The following is a 20,635-nucleotide window of genomic DNA, read 5'->3' as shown; positions in this document are numbered from 1 at the left end:
TTGCCTCAGCTTCTCCAGTAGCTGGAACTACAGGCATGTACCACCACACTTGGTACAAAAACAAAAACAAAAACAATCTCTTCACCAGTCCTGATTGGGGAGCTTAGTGACCCAAGCAGTTGCTTTGGCCTAGAGAGCTGAGGCAGGTTGTGTAACCCTATAGTTGGTACCCAGAGCCTAGTGTTTCTCTACAGCAGTTGTATAAAAAATACTGAGGATGGTCACTAGATGTCCCTCTTGTGTCTCTAAAGAGGCTGGGAAGGCGGGGCTCCCTTCAGGATTGAAGTAAACGGAAGCTAAATGAAGAGAACTTTCTTTCTGTGTTTATTATCTACATGCAGAACGGTTTCATTCAGTTAGTTAATAAATTCTTGATCATGAAAGAGTTCTTGGCCACTCATTTAGTCAATAGCATTGTTGGACTACCATGATCAAATATGCCAATTTAAAAAAAGATTCAGAGAGCAAAGGGTATAAGGATTATCTGTTGAAATTGACTGGGGGATGGAAGAACTATTGTGTGTGCGTGGGGGGGGGGCGTAACTGTCACTTTGAGCTTGGGGGTGGGGAGGTAATGGGAAAGAAGGAAAGCAGATACATACGCCCCTGCCTCTCTCAGCATCTGGCTTCTGTAAAAGCAGTTTGATAGCTGGAAGTACTTGGGTGCTCTACTTTGAAAAGAGGGACTCCTGGAGTGTGAGCAGTGAGCAGTGAGCAGTGAGCAGTGAGCAGTGAGCAGGAAGCAGGGGGAAATGGTGCCACTGCCTTAGTAAAGAGCATTTGTCTTTGCAAATGCAGAGCATGTCTTTACAATGTGATTGTGATTACAAAAGTAATGACATTCTACATGAATTGAATTCTCCTATTTATCTTTAAAAGACAGCAGAATATAGACATTCTATTAGCCTTCCCTAAGGTAAGAGGTCCACAGTCTTCTTATCTTCTTGTGTGCATCTTTTCAGATGCCACGGCAATGTTAATCATTTTACCTGAGTAATTCTTCCATTTCTTGTTACCTGGGGGATTGTTAATGGCCGAGACTACTTCTCAGACTCTTTGCTCCCGCTCAATCAAGCCGTGGAGGCGCCAGTTTACTTTTATTGATCAGCGGGTTCCTGACAGCCTTCACCACAAGGAAGCAGCATCATCCTTTTTTAACTTAAAGGGGAACAGATCGCCTTAAAGTTTACAGCTAAAAGCTTCTAAGCATAGCATGCAAACACTTTAGCATGCTGTTAATTGTTGTGTTTAAATAGTCTAGGCAATATTTTAGAAAGCTGCCAAACGCTGAACTCTCTTCCCATGATCATATAGCAAACCCATTTCAAATGCCTTTTTAGGCCTTTTTAATTAGACCAAGATGCACTTCATCCCCACTCGCTGACATCAAAGGTAAATAACTGTGATATATCAAATGGAACCCTTCCTTTAGCGGAGCCCGCGAGGTGCGCCCTCGCTGCCTGCCATGTTGTCATTCTCCTCCTCTACTTGCCCATTTTTCCAACGTTGTCTGCAGAAAACCCAGCGGACCACGGGGCTCCCTTGAGCTACCCTCTCTGACGTCCACCAGCATCTCTAAATGATCAAAATTAAACGATACTCATTGCAGACGCCTCAATTTTCTCCCTGATGGTCTGGGCTGAATTGCATTCTGATATGAAAGAGTAAAACGACCCCCTCGCGGAAAGCGGAACAGGATCTCCGCGCTTTCCCCTTGGCCTTGGATGTACGTTCGGAGGGTCGCAACCTTACTCACCAAATTTCTTTCTGTAGGAGGAAGCTATCTTTCCCTCCTCCCATCGACAAGATAAACTAGCTCCCCTTGGAAGGAGAAATATTTTAAAAAACAGCTGAGTTGCTCTCTGCAAGAAGATGGCAGTTTTGAGAAAATCCACTGTGTGTCCAAATGCCTTTTCCTTTTCTTGTTTAATGTTTTTAAAGGACAAAAGTGATTCTCATTTTAAGTCGGGTCAATTATCGTTGGGCTAATTAGGAGTTTGCTCACCCAAAACTCCCAAAATACCCGAGACAACTCACTCAGAAGGGTGATTCCAAGAATTGGAATTCAGAAACTGCTCCCCTGCCCCCAATACATGATTTTAAAAAAGAAAAATAAAACTTGTGCAGCGGGAGTGATTTTTGATTCCTTCCGCCGGTGACCTTAATTAAGAGCCTCAGATCAGGGCATGGAGGAGTCCCTTCAGTCCCCAGGGCGCCTTCCATCCAGAAGGCAGGCTAAGCTTGATGTCAGTCCTGGCCACGCTGGCCTCCTGTTTCCCAGCATTGGCACAGCCGCAGCCGCCGCAGCCGCCCAAAGGGAACTGGCAGCCCCTTGAGACTGAGGCCGGGTGGGAAGGCTGGGGCGCCCAGCACACCAACACCGGATCCCAGCTGCCAGAGACCTCTGTGAATGGCGCGCCCACCCCACAGCGTCTGTCCAGCTCTCCGGTCTTCTAGCTTGGTGCGGCTAGGCAAGGCGAGGTGAGGCGGCGGCGCAGCGCGGCGGCATTCGCTCCGCCGGCTTTTCTCAAACGTACAATTTATTTATAGGGAGCTAAATTATCCAAAGAGTGGGGTGAGGGGCAGTAAAATGTGTCCAGATCTCTTCGAGGTTCAGTCTTTGCACCACAGATTCAGTTTGATTAACAAGCAACAGAAAAGAGCTAGCTGAACCCAGTCAGGGACCTTGCTGCTGGTGTTGGGGGGTGGGTGGGTGGCGGGAGTGCGGCATCTGCCAGGGTTTTAGGGATGGGGATAATAATCTGGGTGGATACTGGCCCCCATGAAGTGAAGACACAACTGGCCAAGCGTTGGGTGAATGACCACCCCAGGGTGCTTTCTGTTTCCCTTTCTTCCTTACACTACCCAAGAATGGGAAGAGAGGAAAACAGGAAATCCAGGATGATGAGACAAAGAATTGGTGGGGGAAGAGGAGAGAGAATGCATATTATATTCAAGATACGAAGATATGTGAGGGAGATAAACACGCCAAGAGAATCAAATCCTCGTCTCTCCTGCAATCTCTGCAAACTGGAGAGGCACATGGTTCCCAAGGAGACTCAGCCGCAGCACCAGCCCAACCCCTTCCCGCTCTACCCTGCCCTCTTTCCTCTGCCTATCCCACCTATCCGGCCTCCCCCGACTCCCGAATGGGCTTCGCAGGCCCGGGGACCACTCAGTCCCGCCGGTGTGTAAGTTTCCGCCTGGCCCCGCCCCACCCCGCCCCCGGTGCCTTGGTCCCGCCCCAAGACCGGAGCCCGCTGGGCGGCTCGCTGATTGGCCAACGCCTGGCGTAGCCGGGCTCGGCTGCTCCGGGTCTCTCCGGCTCTCTCCAGACTCCGCGGCCAGTAGTTTGCGGCATCAGGAGGAGCAGCAGCAGCAGTAGCGGCGGCGGCTGGCGCAGAGGGGAGACGGACGAGTGAGCGCAGACGGCAGCACATCTCCCGCGCACCATGCCTGGCTTGCCCGGGGGGCGCTGGCATCCGCGTCCCTAGCCCAGCGCGGGCCCAGGGCGCATTGCTCTCCGCGGCATTCCAGCTGAGCAGATTCATCTAAGATCAGAAACCTCCCACCCCAAACCCGTCTCTTCCTGCTCGCTCATACTCCACACTCACACTCCCCACGCTACACACTCACTCTTTCTCTCTCACACACAGCCCGAGGCAGACAAAAAGCGAGACAGACCTTCCGAGCGCGCGAGTGCCCGGAAGGGAGGGAGCCCGAGGCAGTGCGGTCAGTGCTTCTTCGGGAGGATGGAATCAAGACGCTCCCGCAAGTAAACTTTGGCGGCGACAAAACCGTCATCCGTGGAAGCTGCCAAGGCGGACCCCGGCGACATGCGACTGAACTAAGAGGGCTTCCTCCCGCGGCAGCGGCGGCGACAGCAGCGGTGACCCTTGGAGCAACACCCCAGCCCAAACCCAGGGAGGAGGAGAAGCCCCGGGTATCCACGGCGGCTGCCCCGCCTCTCCTGGTCGGTACTGTTGTAGATTCCCTTCCCCTCCTCCCCACTCCCCACCTCCCTCCCCCCACCGGGCCATTGGAAAGACCCGGACTTTGATTTTGTTGGACAAATTGCCATCTCCCCGTTTTCACAAACTTGATGTGGAGGCTTGGGCTGCGTTGATAACTTTGATTTCCGAGAAACGCCCGCAGCCCCTCAACTGCTCTGTAGGGGAGACTCCGTGCCCACCTCGGATCCTGAACAGACGCGCCTCCCAAGCCCTCCGAAGCCAATCTCAGCGCCGGGGAGCACGCTTTCTCCTCGGCAGCCTAAGTCCCCTCCCCCTTCCTCTGCCAGCCCCGGGACCGCCATCCAGCTCAGCCAGATCCCTGGGCACCCGCAGCCCTTGCCAGCAACTCAGACTCTCGCCTGAGATCCCTCTTTTTCCCTAACAGGCCTTGAAGAGGCCAGTGTGGCCGCCCCAGACCCCGGAGGGCGCATTCCAGGCGGGTCCTCTCTCCGCAGGGAGCTGGGAGCGCTGGGGGGAGGTCCTTGCGCATGCCAGGTGCACAGACAACGCGCTCGGCAGCCCCAGTGCTGGTGCGCTGCGGCGGGTCGGGCAGCGCCTGAAAGGCTGCGCCCCCAGGGCCCTCTGAGTCTTTGCTCTAAGTACTGTCAGGACTCAGCCGCGGGTGGTCTCGGCTTCGCAAACGTCGCCAGACCCGAAGCCCTGCGCCGCTGCGGCCAGTCGCGTCCCGCTAACTTTGAAGGGGGAAAACTGAGTAGCCGGGCTGGAGGGAGGGGGCTCGGGGCCGCGCGGCGCTCCCTCGGCCCCTTGGAGCCCCCGGGCCCCCAGCGAGCCCCCGCCGAGTCCACCGCAACCTCAGCATTGGAGCCGGCGCGGGTATACGCCCCGCGCCGCCGGGCCGCCCTGGGCGGGACTCCTCCCGCGGCCTCCGGGGCCACGGGGCGCGCGCAACAGGCGGCCCGAGCCGGCGGGAAGCTGGAGCGCCGGCGGCGTCGGCCTCGGAGGGGTATGGAGAGGCGAGGCCAAGCAGAGCCCCGCGCAGCCATGGAGTCACTCCTGCTGCCTGTGCTGCTGCTGCTGGCCGTACTGTGGACGCAGGCGGCCGCCCTCATTAACCTCAAGTACTCAGTGGAAGAAGAGCAGCGTGCCGGGACGGTAATCGCTAACGTGGCCAAGGACGCGCGAGAGGCGGGCTTCGCGCTGGACCCCCGGCAGGCCTCCGCTTTTCGTGTGGTGTCCAATTCCGCTCCGCACCTGGTGGACATCAACCCTAGCTCTGGCCTGCTGGTCACCAAGCAGAAGATTGACCGCGACCTGCTGTGCCGTCAGAGCCCGAAGTGCATCATCTCTCTCGAGGTTATGTCCAGCTCAATGGAAATCTGCGTGATTAAGGTAGAGATCAAGGACCTGAACGACAATGCGCCCAGTTTCCCAGCGGCACAGATTGAGCTAGAGATATCAGAGGCGGCCAGCCCCGGCACACGTATCCCGCTGGACAGCGCCTATGATCCCGACTCTGGCAGCTTTGGGGTGCAGACTTATGAGCTCACGCCCAACGAACTGTTCGGCCTGGAGATCAAGACGCGTGGCGACGGTTCACGCTTTGCTGAACTCGTGGTGGAGAAAAGTCTAGACCGCGAGACTCAGTCGCACTACAATTTTCGAATCACTGCACTCGACGGCGGAGACCCGCCGCACTTGGGCACCGTGGGCCTCAGCATCAAGGTGACTGATTCCAATGACAACAACCCGGTGTTTGGCGAGTCCACCTATGCGGTGAGCGTGCCTGAGAACTCGCCTCCCAACACACCTGTCATTCGCCTTAATGCTAGTGACCCAGACGAGGGCACCAACGGCCAGGTTGTCTACTCTTTCTATGGCTATGTCAACGACCGAACACGCGAGCTCTTCCAAATCGATCCACACAGTGGCTTGGTCACTGTCACCGGTGCCCTAGACTATGAAGAGGGCCACGTGTACGAACTGGACGTTCAGGCCAAGGACCTGGGGCCCAACTCTATCCCAGCACACTGCAAGGTCACCGTCAGCGTGCTGGACACGAATGACAACCCACCGATAATCAACTTGCTGTCGGTCAACAGTGAGCTTGTGGAGGTGAGTGAGAGCGCCCCCCCAGGCTACGTGATCGCCCTAGTTCGGGTGTCCGATCGCGACTCAGGCCTCAATGGACGAGTGCAGTGCCGTTTGCTGGGCAACGTGCCGTTTCGCCTGCAGGAGTATGAGAGCTTCTCCACTATCCTGGTGGACGGTCGGCTGGATCGTGAGCAGCACGATCAGTACAATCTTACCATTCAGGCGCGCGACGGCGGCGTACCTATGCTGCAAAGTGCCAAGTCCTTTACAGTGCGCATAACTGATGAGAATGACAACCACCCGCACTTCTCTAAGCCCTACTATCAGGTCATCGTGCAGGAGAATAACACTCCCGGCGCTTATCTTCTCTCTGTGTCTGCCCGCGATCCTGATCTGGGTCTCAATGGCAGTGTCTCCTACCAGATAGTGCCGTCGCAGGTGCGGGACATGCCTGTATTCACCTATGTCTCCATCAATCCCAATTCGGGTGATATCTATGCTCTGCGATCCTTCAACCATGAGCAGACCAAGGCATTTGAATTCAAGGTGCTGGCCAAGGATGGTGGCCTGCCCTCACTGCAAAGCAACGCCACGGTGCGGGTCATCATCCTAGACGTCAATGACAATACCCCAGTTATCACAGCCCCGCCATTAATCAATGGCACTGCTGAGGTCTACATCCCCCGAAACTCAGGCATAGGCTACCTGGTGACTGTTGTCAAGGCAGACGACTACGACGAGGGCGAAAATGGTCGAGTTACCTATGACATGACTGAGGGTGACCGCGGCTTCTTTGAAATAGACCAGGTTAATGGCGAAGTCAGAACCACCCGCACCTTCGGCGAGAGCTCTAAAGCTTCCTATGAGCTTATTGTGGTGGCCCATGACCACGGCAAGACGTCTCTCTCAGCCTCTGCGCTGGTCCTAATCTACCTTTCCCCGGCTCTTGATGCCCAAGAGTCAATGGGCTCAGTGAACCTATCCTTGATTTTCATTATCGCCCTGGGCTCTATTGCTGGCATCCTCTTTGTCACTATGATCTTCGTGGCAATCAAGTGCAAGCGCGACAACAAAGAGATCCGAACCTACAACTGCAGGTAGAGCCAACTTTTCTTTCTTTTCTTCTTTGTCTGGGATGAGTAAGGTGTGAGTATCTGTGTCTCTGTGTGAAAACCCCAGTGCTTTTGTTTCCCACTTAATTGCATGCAGCATACTCACACAGCTTCTTTGTGGAGGGGGGAAAAGTTTGTGAGAGTCCAAGTTGATCAATTCTTTTGATCTGACAATTTGCTGGAAGACAATCATTTACTGTTTGAATGGATTCTGTCACATAATGATGATGAGCAGAAAAGCAATTATCATTTTAAAATTTGCACAGCTGTCTCCATGAAGTTATGGGAACTAGGGGCGGGGGAGGAGAGAGGGGAGGGAGAAAGAGAAAGGGAGAAAGAAGAGAAGAGATAAGAAGAGATGAGACTCACATTTTCAGCAAAACCATAACTTGATTTCGAGGGCACAGTGATTTGGAGACAGTTACTGAAAGGAGAGGGAATGCTGGCAGCTGCCCTATTTTGCTGCAGTGATAAACTCTGAAGAGTGCCTGGGAGTAGGAGTTCAAGTTGGGAAACAGAGTAAGGGACAAAGAACAGGTGATTAGTGTTTTTATGTCTCTTCTTGGTTTGGTTTGATCTAATCTCTAAACATCTGAGTATATAAAGTGAAATTCTGTCAGGCATCTGTATGTTTTCAAATATCTGTTAGGTTGGTGTATAAAGACCCAACTTCCCAATGAGGGACAAGACTTTGCATCCAGATGTTTCAATAAAAATAGCAATCTTGGAGTTTATGGTGATTTCCTCTTATGTGGAACTGTGCTGTGGCATTAAGATCTGGTTGCTACCAGTGGATGTCACTATGGGCTATTGTGTTACAATTTCTCTTGAAGTGTGTGCAGGATGTGTATATTGGGGTGGGGGAGAAGAGAGACGAGGAGAAGGGTGAAGAAAAGGAAGAGAAATGTGGAAACTAGAATGACATATAGCATTTAAAAAACAATCCGGATTAGCACATTAGAGGGTCTTGCTGAAGTTCTTCTTTACAATTGGATAGTATAAATAAGTCCAAGAATTTCTAGAACCCAACTTAATATATAATTTTTCCAGCAGTGTCTCATCGAAACAGTTGAAAAAAAAGTTGTTTCTTTACTTTGCTGAAAATGAATGATGCTGCTATTTCCAACCAAGGTGTGTGTGTGCTTTCAACACACCTACACATCCAGTTTGTCTTTTGTGCCATCTGTGCTTGCATGTTAATCAGTCAAAATATGTTCCTGTAGGTCAGATTTGTAGTTGACACCATCTGAAATGCACACTTCTGTGAATCAGAGCTCCCTGAATATGTAACAGCCATGCAATTATTGTTTCCCTTTTACTATTCTCTGCATTACACAAGTTAGTAGACAAATGCTAACCACACATGAATATCAATCAGGTGCCATAAAAGAGCAGCTGCAATGCCTCATAAATGCTTTAATCCTGTTACTAGTGAAATGGCCATGACTTTTCTTTCCTTCAGCACCGAGTCATTTCAGATGGGAGAAATGGAAATTAATATTGCTCTTACCTTTGAAACCTGTGACTGCCAGTGGCGATTTTTATAGGAGAAAAATGCAGGGTCAATAAAATTTTATTTATATGGAGATAATGATAGAGGGGACTCTTTTTAAGCCATTTTCTCAGCATAAAGTAAATGCATAAGACCCTTTCCTTGATGAAAAAGAAATCAGCTTGAAATAAAGATATTGAAGGCTTTGCCACCTCTTGGTGATATATGACTAGAAGTGAGAGCTCTTTCTGAGTGCTTGCCAGGGAGATCATTAAAACAGGGAGGAGAGCATTTGAATTTGGAAAAAAAAAGTGCAAATCTCAGTGCTCTCCAACTTCACCCAAATGTGTATTTTGTAAAGCACTCTCTTCCCTGTGATGGTTTGGGATTAATGAAGTACAGTTTAATTAAATAATTGGTCAATACAGAAAGGGCTATGCAATGAATGCCTCAGCTGAATAATTGGATGGGGCATTGCCAAACTTACTCATCATGGGTAAACAAAATGATTAGAACTTCCCATTGATTCTGTAAACAGATTAGAAAAGAAAATCAACCGTATTCCAGGGGTTTGGGGGGATTTAATCCGCTCCCAATCCCCAGTAGCATCAGCTTGCCATCATTGCAAGTCTGCCTGGGCACAGAGTGAAAGGGTGAGGGGAACTCAACTGCTTAGCTCTAGGTAGATCCCAGGGACAGAGCAATTATTTGCCTCTGTAGATATGCAGTCTCTCCATCTGCTCAGACTTTTTAGAAACCTAAAGTTCAGGAGCGTTTCTTTCCATGTGATTAGGCAGAGGTTTCTTGTTCTCAGCTTCTGCAGAGCCTCTTCCTGAAATGCATTCATTTATGAGACTTGCAAGATGATCTGCAATTGCTGCTTGAATTGGGCTCCCTTTTTGTATTCAGACAATTAGCTTTGTAGAGCGAGAATACAGGCAGTCTTTCCCTTGTAAAGATCAACCTGTATTATTTATTAACCCTATTGTTTTGCTGATTATTGCCTAGAAATTGAATTTCTAAACAATAAGCTGAAATCATTATGTGCTAAGTAATAAGTGACATTGATAATCTGCCTACATTTTAATGTATTTCTTTTGACAAGTCTCTTAATGCTTGGTGTCTTTGGTGCACGTTGCTGGGTCTGTGTCAGTGTTAATTAAATTGAGCTCTTTATGTTCCAGTTGCAGCACAGCTGCTTGTAGGTACACCTGAATGGAGAAGGATGCTGAATGCACTAACCTTTAAATTCCTTTGCAGTAATTGTTTAACCATCACTTGTCTCCTCGGCTGTTTTATAAAAGGACAAAACAGCAAGTGTCTGCATTGCATCTCGGTTTCTCCCATTAGCGAGGAGCAAGACAAAAAGGCAGAGGAGAAAGTGAGCCTAAGGGGAAAGAGGTAAAAAGGCATTTCCCCTCATTCAAATGGGTTTGGCTATCAGATTTCTCTGTAAGAGGAGGGGGCTGGGTGGAGAGTAGAAGGGAGCTGGGCTAGGGCAGGGCGGAGGGTGTGGAGGACAGGAGTTGAGGAGACTTCAAAGGACAGGATCTCATCTTCTACCCCAGTCCAAAATTGATCAGGTCAATCATAGAGGAAGCTGATTAAGGGAGTTTGCTACATGGTAAATACCTGGAGGAACTGGCAAGCAGTTTATTTTTTATTTCCCTCCATCTCCTCTTTGTGTTAAATTGGGGTTTGCTTCTCACTTTACCCCGAAGTTGTTTTGGGTTCCAGGGAAGCTCCAGATTTAAGCATTTTAATGCTTTCTCTCCCACAGGCTCAACTTTCCCCATCCTCCCACCCCTGCTCACTGACCACTCAAATGAAAAATTCCAGATCCAGATTATAGAAACTTTTTTGGGTGGGGGTAGGGGGAGGTTACTATGTTCAATATGAAAACTTCATGGCCCTCAGCTTGTTTTCGCATGCGAAAAGCACAGGGAGAAACCAGATGATGTAATGCGCCAGAATAAGGAGCTGGAGCGGAGATGGGGTGCAACCCTCTGGGATGCTTAATGTTTATTAATCAGTGCATGGTTTGGGAGGGTGTTATCAATTCATGCTGCCTTTTCTGTCACATAGAATCGCTGAGTACTCCTATGGGCATCAAAAGAAATCAAGCAAGAAGAAAAAAATCAGTAAGAATGATATCCGCCTGGTACCCCGGGATGTGGAGGAGACAGACAAGATGAACGTTGTCAGTTGCTCCTCCCTGACCTCCTCCCTCAACTATTTCGACTACCACCAGCAGACGCTGCCCCTGGGCTGCCGCCGCTCTGAGAGCACTTTCCTGAATGTAGAGAACCAGAATACTCGCAATACCAGCGCCAACCATATCTACCATCACTCTTTCAACAGCCAGGGCCCCCAGCAGCCAGATCTGATCATCAATGGTGTGCCTCTGCCTGAGGTGAGTGTAGATGAGTAGCTCTGTGAGGTCTTCACAGATCTCTTTTTGAGCTGTTCAGTACACCATAGACTGTTATGCTGGTACAATCCCCTGCAGCGGCAGGGAGAACTTCTCTGCCTAAGCCCACTTCCTTACTTAGGTTTGCTATCAGTGTTTCTTGGGGCAAAAGGTAACCCAAAATATATGGATTTTGTGGGCCAGTGTTGCAAGCAGGAACCCAAAGGGTCTAAACCTTTGAAAGTCCACTACGGTGTCCTGGCATAATACAAGCTTGCTCCACCTGTTGCAAATATCACATGCTTGAGAGCCCGTGGTAACAATATGCCAGTTGAAATAGCTTAGAAAGTATCACTAAGTAATGTTGAAAATGAATGAAACCCTCTAACACTCCAGTGGGGGCAATGTTCTCCTGTAAGAGTTATTCAGCCTCCTAAAGCCCCCATTTTCTTTTTATCCCCCTCACACCACTGTTCTCTAGCATCTTGCCAAGAATATGGATGAGCTGGTTCATGGGAGGCAAGTAAAAAATGAAAGCCACTTTGCCATTTCTCAGCAGTTCTGATAATAACATTTGACAGCTGAGGAGGTTGAAACTGTCACTAATATGAACATTTTAGGAATTAGCTATGCATTTGTGTTAATTCTGTTTCCCTTTAATGTGAATGAATGTTTCCAAATGGAAGGATTTTTAAAAACACAATGTGGTCAGATGCTTGTTGGCTATTGAAATATTTCAGGATAGTAGGGTGATATTCAGATGATGGTGGTGGGTGGCTAGGTGGAAGGTAGTTTTTATGTTGTTTTCATTTTTCTATGAATTGCCTAATTCCCTCTTTGTTTGGAAATTTGGTGCAGTGGGAGGCATGTGCCCCCATTCAGACCACGAATGAAAGAAATATTGTACACTTGGAGAGTACGTCAACATATTTCAAAGCACCTTTACAATTGTTGTCTCCTTTGATACTTGAGATTGGATATCTTGGTAGATGGTCCTTCAGTAGATGATGAAACAAAGGTGCAGAGATGCTAAGAGATTTGTTCAGACTCACAAAGCAGGTCATCAAGAGAGGGAGGGCACAGGGTGCTAAACTTCTAGCAAAGTACTGTTTCAGTGATACCTTCCTGTTTCAGAAATATTTCCGCCTGGTATACCCAGGCCATCATGTTTACATAAAATGGTTGCATAGTGTTTATATCAATTTTGTAGGACAAAGGGATCTTAGGATCACTTACATTGATGGCTTCCCCTGAAAATTAGTTCCCACCAGAATTAATAGCTCCCAAAAACTGTATTTTTAATGAACAAATGAAGGTAGTTTGCTGGCAACAAAAGCACCAAGGTTATAAATTCATAGCTCCATAAATAAAAATTTATTGAAAGTATAATATTGTGCTAGATAGGCTCAGTTGTAATTATTAATATCCCTGAATACTACTAGGGCCTAGACCATAGACTACTTGGAGGATCATTTGAAGACCACCAATAGTTCAGCAGTGGAGAGGGAGAGAGGCAGTTCTGTGTAGTGGAACCAGATAGATCACAATTTTGAATCCAAATGTCACTGTTTGTTATGTAGTTTGAGTCTCTTAGACAAAAATGGGTACATTTACCATGCACGGGATAATATGACATTATGTAGTATAAGGGTCTGATTCATAGGTGCCCCTAAAATGGTGTATTTCTTTACTAGGCAATTGGGAATCACTGTTGACAATGGTGTGTATACCTAAGTGTGTCTTGCTGAGCACTTATAACCAAAGAGGAATTTAAGCTGGTTCTGTATAGATGATACCTACAAAGGGGTGTGGCCAGACTCTTCACACTGATCACTCAACAATGGAGGTGAAATATGCCAAGGTTGTGATTTGGTTGCTGATAGTGATCTTGCTTAGGGAGATGGACAAATGTATTGAATTCTGATGACCTGGTGATCATTCATGCAATCAATTCAGGGCACCAGAAAAATGCAAGTACAAGTGTCTATGAAATACAATCAAGAGGCAGGAGCTCTATAACTATATCATGGTTTTATTAAGAACTTAGTGTTCTGAGATTCTCTTATGGGCAGAGTGAAGAATGTATTACTTCAAATATTTAGAAAACCTAAGGTCTCAGTTCTGATGACGTTGCTGACTCACAAAGCCAGATGTTCTACTTGTTTAACAAAATCACACAGAGTTGGTGTGGAGAAGTAGGCAGGTCCATGATAGCATGTATTAGACACTGTGAAGTTAAGTGTGTATTTCCAATATGCATTCATAGAAAGTTCAATTGAAAACCCACTCAGAAAAGGCAGAAGCCTACTCAGCCAAGCACAGTCAGGCCATTTGATCTGTATCTGTCACAAAGCCCTGCATGGGGAAAATGACACTTCTTCTTTTCTTCCATACTAGAAGCCCTTGAATGTGAACTGGATAAAATACTTAAATCCAGTGAAATCTATAGAAGAGCAGGCATGGTTGACTCATGTGTTCGACTGGTATTTGTTGAGCATCTACTTTTGTTAAGGTACTGCTCTAGGCTCTGGCATTGCACAGATGAAAAAAGACAATGAATGCACATTTAATGGGGAGACAAGTAAATAGGTGATTTGCAATATGGAATGATAAGTACTATTATAGGGTTCAGTGGAATTCCTGGGATAATAATATCCTGCTACATTCCCTAACTTTCTTTATATTTTCCTCATTACTTAAGGAATCCATCCAAGAAAACAACATTTATTAAACAATTAGGGAACTGAATAATAAGTTGTATGATGTGATAAGTATAAGATTCTATGGAAAATTTTCTACTAAATCATATTGTATCACTTCTTTTGTCCTTCATGTGATTTCATTAAACAATTCTTTCATTTGTTCATTAGTTCAACCCACTAGCATTTATTGCACATTTAGAACATGTCAGACACAGTACTTACTATTTCCTAGGGAAACTAAATAATACACTTGATCTTTGACCCCAGGGAGTTTGTAGGGAAACACACAATATACAGATAATTTCAATTCAGGATAATATCTCTTTCCTGAGCATGTAACATTCTTTCTCTTTAGATTTGGACACTGGGCTCCCTTTTGTGACAAACCCATTTTCTTCATTACTGTAGAGTCCCTTAGAGCACTTACTCAGCAGGGTATTATACATCAGCAGAGTCAGAACTACTGTGCTTGCTTCCTATGCTGCTTTACTCTATTGTACTTTGAAATTCATCACAGGGGCATTAAATCAAATCAGTAAGCATTTGGAGTGCATCCACTATGCTCAGCTGTGTAGCATGTACCATAGGGATTCCAAATAAATATAAGACGTAACTTCTGCCCTCAGAGAGTTTATAGTCTAGTTGGGGAGCTAAGATCACCCATATGATTTCACTTGAAAGCAACATAAGATAGTTTCTTTTTTCTTTTTCTTTTCTATTTTCTTACTTCAGGTATTAGGGATTGAATCCAGGGATGCTCTAACACTGAATTACATCCCCAGCTCTCCTTGAATTTTTATTTTGAGACAGGGCCTCACTAAATTGCTGAGCCTGTCCTGGAACGTGTGATCTTTCTGCCTCAGCTTCCAGAGTCACTGGAATTACAGGTGCAAGCCACTAGGCCTGGTCAAACTATCTTAAAATACAAGATAGTTTCTAATCACCTGTTACTTTGTAGATTCTTTAGAACTTCCTTCTCCTGCCATTATTTATATGTAAATTTACGGTTGGACTCTCCAAGTTTGGTGAATTGTGGGTGACTTTCTTTTTTTGGTGTTAGTGCTGGGAATCTTAGGCATGTGTTAGGTAAGCACTCTAACACTGAGTCACACCCCTAGTCCTGAGGGTGGTTTCTGCATCAGCATATAGACCTAGCTGCATCTGAACAATGTTCACTCTAGATACTATGGGGAACATGAATTTAGAAGCAGTTAGGTAAGTAGAGTAAAGGGAATGGAGCACAATTATAGAGAATTTGAATTTAACTTCTCATATTACAGAGATAATCCTGCATAGAATTTGATATCATTGTTTACCTGTCCTCTGGTATTGGTTGGAAAGTCAACTATGTGGATTTTGTGGGTTTGTGCACAAATTTGAGAAGGCAAAGTGGAGGATGCCTTTGTTGTTTATACAAGACTTTTGCAGAATTAGTGATGCCAGTATTTTTAAAATATCTTGAATTCGAGGGTGAAATTTGAGGTCTTAGTGTTTTGCTTTATTTAGTTCAGACTTAGTGTGTGTGTGTGTGTGTGTGTGTGTGTGTGTGTGTGTGTGAATGAAAGTATGCTCTGTGTGTGTATACAGGGAGAAAAAGGGAAAAAAGAGGAAAGGAGTTTGAAAAAGAAGGTGAATATGAAGAAAGATAGTAGGTTGGTCACTTTCCTAAGATTTTTCTAGAAATATGTTTTGTTTTGAGTGTTACTTAGTATGTCATATAGTATTCTGCTGGGAATGGAGACTTGGGTGGGGTCTTTTCCTGACTTCAGGAGGGGTGAAATGTTAAAAAAATACTCATTCTCTTTTGTGTGGTGTATTTTAAGTTTTAGTTTTTTGATGCTGAATGTTTTTAATCTGACAGTTCTAAAGGAGTGACTATAGTAGCCAAGACCTTCTAAAATTCCAGTCATAGGTACATAGGGATTTAAAATTTGGCTTCAATTTTAATCTCATCTTGAGTTTCTATCCCCCACCCCCATCCTGGGGATTAAACCCAGGACCTCCTGACATGAAAGGCAAGTGCTGTACCACTGAGACTACATCCCCAGCCTCTTGAATGTTTTCCTTATATTTCCTACCTTTTGCCTGAAATCTGTAGCATCTTTGATATGATTTGTCCTAAAGGTTCTGTGTGTGCTCTGCTGTGGTCACTCATGCAACAATTTCATGAATAGTTATGTAGTAGCAGTGGAAAAGATTATAGAACAAGGGCATGTGTGGCAGGCTGAATTGAATATTTCCAGTTATCCTCGAAAAAGACTACCACAAAAAGGCTGAATGAATGCATGGTCATCTTAGGGCAAATAATGACAATAAAACATCAGTTAGACTATGAAGAAAAATGAAAAAGAAATAAATATCTCAGCATGGTTTTGTCCTTAAACACAATTTAAAATTTATGGATTTGCAGTGATTAGAGTGAAACTCTGGGATAAGGACAGCCACAAATCTATCACATGGCAGATTGAGAGAGCACTAGAAAATTAGTAGGTATGATGAAGCTTATTTGGATAGCATGGAATGACACAACATATCACTACCAATGAAAACAAATTCTCCAGTGAGCTTGCTTTTATAAATTTTAGTTTCCTTATTATGATGGAGTGTTGGAATCATTTGAGTCTAGAGATCAAAATAACCCTCAGGCAGCAGAAGGAAACAATAGAAAACAATGGAGCCCTCATCTGTCCAAGCATACTCACTCCATTTTTCTTCAAAAATCAAGGGCTCCAATTCTACTATTAGACATTCTAAGGAAACCCATTGCCTACATTGTACGTTTATTTGCCCTGTTACACATCTAGCTGAGGCAGTGCCTTTCCCAGCGGGGATCAGCTTGCAAGATGTGTTCCAGAATAAACTGTTCCTCTGTCGTCTCCATGCAACTGCTGCAGAACTGAGTTAGTTTACATTAGTATTTGCTAATTTATTATTATCATTCCTTATTGGCAATTAACTGGTTACCTTAGAGATCACCTCTCTCCCTATACACCTTCACTAAAGTTGAGCTCAGCCAGAGTGCTTGCTAATGATCCTGAGATTTCTCTCCCTCGGGTGCTGGAGGCAGGACATTTTCCAGAGAGGGCTCTGAGGCACTGGAATTCTTCTTATCAGAGGACCACTTGTTTTTGGCCCCAGCAGCCCCACCTGGTTTTTCTCTGTTATACTTACAAGGTGGGAGAAGCTGGAGACCTCTTCCTCCCTTATCTTGCCAAAGTTTGCTGTAGCTTCCATGTATTGTGCCCAGAGGCTGAAACTGGGGGCTTAAGGGGTTGCTTGTGAGGAATTAGAGAACTGGAAAAAAAAAAGAGAATGAAGTCACCTCTTAGAAAGCTGGAGTTTTTCATTAATGGTGTTGCAGTGGATTTGAGGTGTTTGCTTAGAATTTCAGATGTTGACCGCTCTGCATATATGTCTCAGCTTCTAGGGCTTGGGAAGGCTATGATTGGCTGGATCAAGTGCCTCAGATATGGGTGGATGAAGCCATTTGTACAAGAGTCCTGTGTATGAGAGGTGGGAGGCTGGCTCTGGAGCAGCCATTTTCCCCTTCTGAGAGGAGGCTTCATTTCTTCATGTGTGAGTGGCTGTCCCTTAATGTGAGCCTCATTTACTTCAAACAATTCAGAGGCTTGAAGTGAAAGTCCCAGAGGATCAGTTGCTTGTGGAGGGAAATGCTCTTCAAGTTACATTTCCTCTAGCTGTTCCGTAGTTTTGAGTGGTTTTGTGTGGACAGCGTAGTGGGGTCACTCACCTTGCAGTGGGTGTACCTGGTGTGCTAGCATTTCCCTGTGTCACCCCAGGGGAATGATGAAAGCCCTGCAGCTGCAGGGAGGGCATCTCTGCCAGCTCCAGGAGCTTGGGTTCCCATGCAGAAATCTCATTTGCTATCATTCAGAATTTAATTTTAAAATATTAGCTAGGACCATTGCAGTTTCATAGTATTCCTGGAAGAATTGTCAGAAAGGACCAAGGTTTCTTTTCTACTGTATGAAAAATGGAGTTAGAAAAGGCAAATGACTTGCTCAAAGACACAACATTTGCAACCAAAATACACTCCGTGTTGCTTGACAGTAAGTAGTTCCTCAGGTGCATCCTGTGTTTTCTGTCACAGAAGAGAAAACCTGACTGAGGTCTCCAGGAGGATCTATAGATACACCTTTGATGGTAGTTGGGTTCCTGAAAAGCTATTCAGTCAGTGAATGTCTGTTTTGTGAATTAGACCTCATGTTAACCACAGTGGTGGCATTCTATATTTAAAGTAACCCTGTGGTGGATTCTTTCCTAGAGGAAAGTGTCCTTGTATAATGTGTATAATCAACTTCTACCTGGTTTCCTTTGTAAGTCGGAATTTTTACATATCTTGTTTGCTTAAAGTGAGTTTCATTACATTCACAAGATTCACAAAACCCTCATGAGGTGAGGTAATTCCTTATTTCCTTGACTGGTATCAGGCCTTTGAATTCTCACTGGTTAATTTCTGGTTGATTTTCATTTAATTTTAAAAAGTGAAATTATGTAACAGCTAAAATATACAGAAAAGACAGATACATGGCATCCAGATTTTAAAAATTTCGGTAATTTATATTTGCTCCAGATTTTAAAAAATGAAACGAAATATTACAGTGTATCCTCTTTCCATCCTGTTGTACTTCCTCCACTCTTTGTAGGCCTTTTGCTGAAAGAATGGAAGCCCACCACAAATTGTTTTTAATACTTTTTGCCTTCTCTTCTTGAGCTGGTTCCTGAAGAGATGTGGCTCCAACTTGATGTGCCAGGTAATGAAAATTCCTCAAGTCAATGAGGGTTTCCTGGATTGGGTGGAACACTGGAATTACTTTGGAAAATGAAAGGAGTCTCTTAAGATTTTTTCTTTAAATTCAGCCTTTAAGAACAGAGAAAATTCTTTTCATGAAAAAACTGTGAGACAGAGATTAACAGACAGGTGTCCGGAACAGGTACCTTGAGAGTTGTGAGCAGACCATTTGGGATTGAAGCAGGTGAGAATTCAGTGTCAAACCTGTGTTCTCCTTGAGTTCAGCATTCATGGACTAGCACCAGGGCTTCTTAATTGTCAGATGCTTAAGCACTGCCTTCGTGTGCATAGTCTTCTGATGCTCCATTAAGTCTTTGAGTGCCATGGTGGCCAGTTTTCAGCTTCTCCCACTGGGCCCCATCTGGCCACTGTTCTGTGGCAAGCTGCTCTCCTTAACTACCACCAGCGCTGGCCTTGGCGGCTTTGCTTTCTGGATTATGTTATCTTCTAAATCTGATTTCCAGAGCATGAAGGGCACCTCTTCTTAGATTGTGTAGTTTGCTCTTTTGAATAAAATGAATTCCCTGTGTAAGCTAGCAGGAAGAAAAGTTTAATCTAAAGGTTAGATTCCTCTTTTGGGAAGTGGTGTGTGTGTGTGTGTGTGTGTGTGTGTGTGTGTGTGTGTGTGTGTGTATCTGCTTCTCTTCCTTACTTATATGACTTTCTTGTGATGGAGCCTTTACCAGCTGTGCTGATTATACACATGTCTATGATCTTAGGTCCTCAGGGCCCCCTTCTCCACTCTCTGAACCCTCTGCTGGCTGCCTCCCTGAGGAAATGCTCATAAGCCTAATCAGAGTCAGTGATATCCTCCAAATGTGAGACCAAGACACCCTGATGTATGCCAAGGTTAGATCTCTCTGTGACTATTCATAATTGAGATCTCTGAGTAAGAAACAGCCATATAATCATTGCTGTGCACAAAGCTCAGCTGAAAAATATCTTATAGTGAATATCTTCAATTCCTTGGAAATTATTTTCTGAGGCTTTGTTTCTCTTTTTGTCTCTTTTGGGCTTAATTTTGTTTCAAGCCTTCCTCTTCCTCTTTAATTTACTTAGTTTGGAGAAGTCTGGTTTGGGCTGCCTGTATACATAGGTAATTCATGAGTAGGGAGACTATATAAGACTGCATTAATTAGAATTGGTTAGCTTTTAAGTATTTTTTAATAGATAAAATATATGTAATCTAACATTTGTATTTGAAACTTGACATGCATGAGAAAAGCAAGGTTCTGGGAATGCAGGGGTGAACAAATGCATTTGGCAACAGGTAATGGTGCCTGGCTTATTGGAAGATTAAATTCCTCCTCTATGTTGCTAGGCACAGAAGCCATTGTGAAGACACAAAATTCTCATATGACTGGCATTGATTATGACCTGGCTGTACTGATCATTTCTTTAATTAGTACATTCCTATTTCTGAAGTGTATATACTTCTGAGTGAGGGGGTATGCTAATGGTACTGTTTGTTCCTAAGAGCTTAGGGGATAGAACACAATGACATTAGTATTAAATAATGGTTTTTATCATTGTGGGATTTTGCCCAATTTTAAATTGCAAAACAATTTATTAGAGCTATAGCTCCTTAAAAACAAATTTCAAATGTTATAGATGCAATACCAATGTTCTGTATGGCTTGTGAGTTTACTAATGGGATGGGTGTTCTTAGACCTCTAGGTCACTCTTTCTAATTTTGCTTCTACTGGATATTCTTTAGAAATGGAAAAATGTGTGCACTTTATTGTAAAAAATACTGTCAGGAAATGCTGAAATGGGAAGAAAACTAAAATGCCTTTGCACTAACTATACATTGTTTAGTAACCTGATAGAATGAAACCACATAAAGATGGTAAACTATCTATACCATGGCACTGGGAATTGTTGAAATGACAATCTGGGGATTTGGTCTTTCCACATCTGATTATCAGGTATCCACAAGAAGAGTTATGGAAAATGATTTCTGGACTGCAAAGGTTTGTAGCTATGCATGATGTCATATTTGGAAGAATGAGATAAAAAAAATGTGTGATGCTAACAACAT

The 20,635-nt window shown here is 45.3% G+C and overlaps 1 protein-coding gene across 4 annotated transcripts in view; it reads left to right on the top strand.

Annotated features, from left to right (window-relative positions):
* Nucleotides 1-3,301: 3,301 nt before the first annotated feature.
* Nucleotides 3,302-20,635, top strand: part of Pcdh19 (protocadherin 19) — a 105,715-nt gene continuing 88,381 nt past the window's right edge. For 2 of the 4 annotated variants that reach the window (XM_021730693.3, XM_005331761.4), the window contains exons 1-3: nucleotides 3,302-7,162; nucleotides 9,930-10,070; nucleotides 10,755-11,082. In XM_021730693.3, coding sequence (XP_021586368.1) covers nucleotides 4,980-7,162; nucleotides 9,930-10,070; nucleotides 10,755-11,082 — 2,652 coding nt within the window. In that variant the 5' untranslated portion in view covers nucleotides 3,302-4,979. The remainder of the gene's footprint in view (nucleotides 7,163-9,929; nucleotides 10,071-10,754; nucleotides 11,083-20,635) is intronic. The other 2 variants (XM_005331763.5, XM_005331762.4) reach the window with 1 other exon arrangement.

The sequence above is a fragment of the Ictidomys tridecemlineatus genome, chromosome X (genome assembly GCF_052094955.1).
Source record: "Ictidomys tridecemlineatus isolate mIctTri1 chromosome X, mIctTri1.hap1, whole genome shotgun sequence".
In the NCBI taxonomy this organism is placed as follows: Eukaryota; Metazoa; Chordata; class Mammalia; order Rodentia; family Sciuridae; genus Ictidomys; species Ictidomys tridecemlineatus.
The sequence above is the reverse complement of the archived record's forward strand: the minus strand, read 5'-3'. Positions and strand labels throughout refer to the sequence as shown.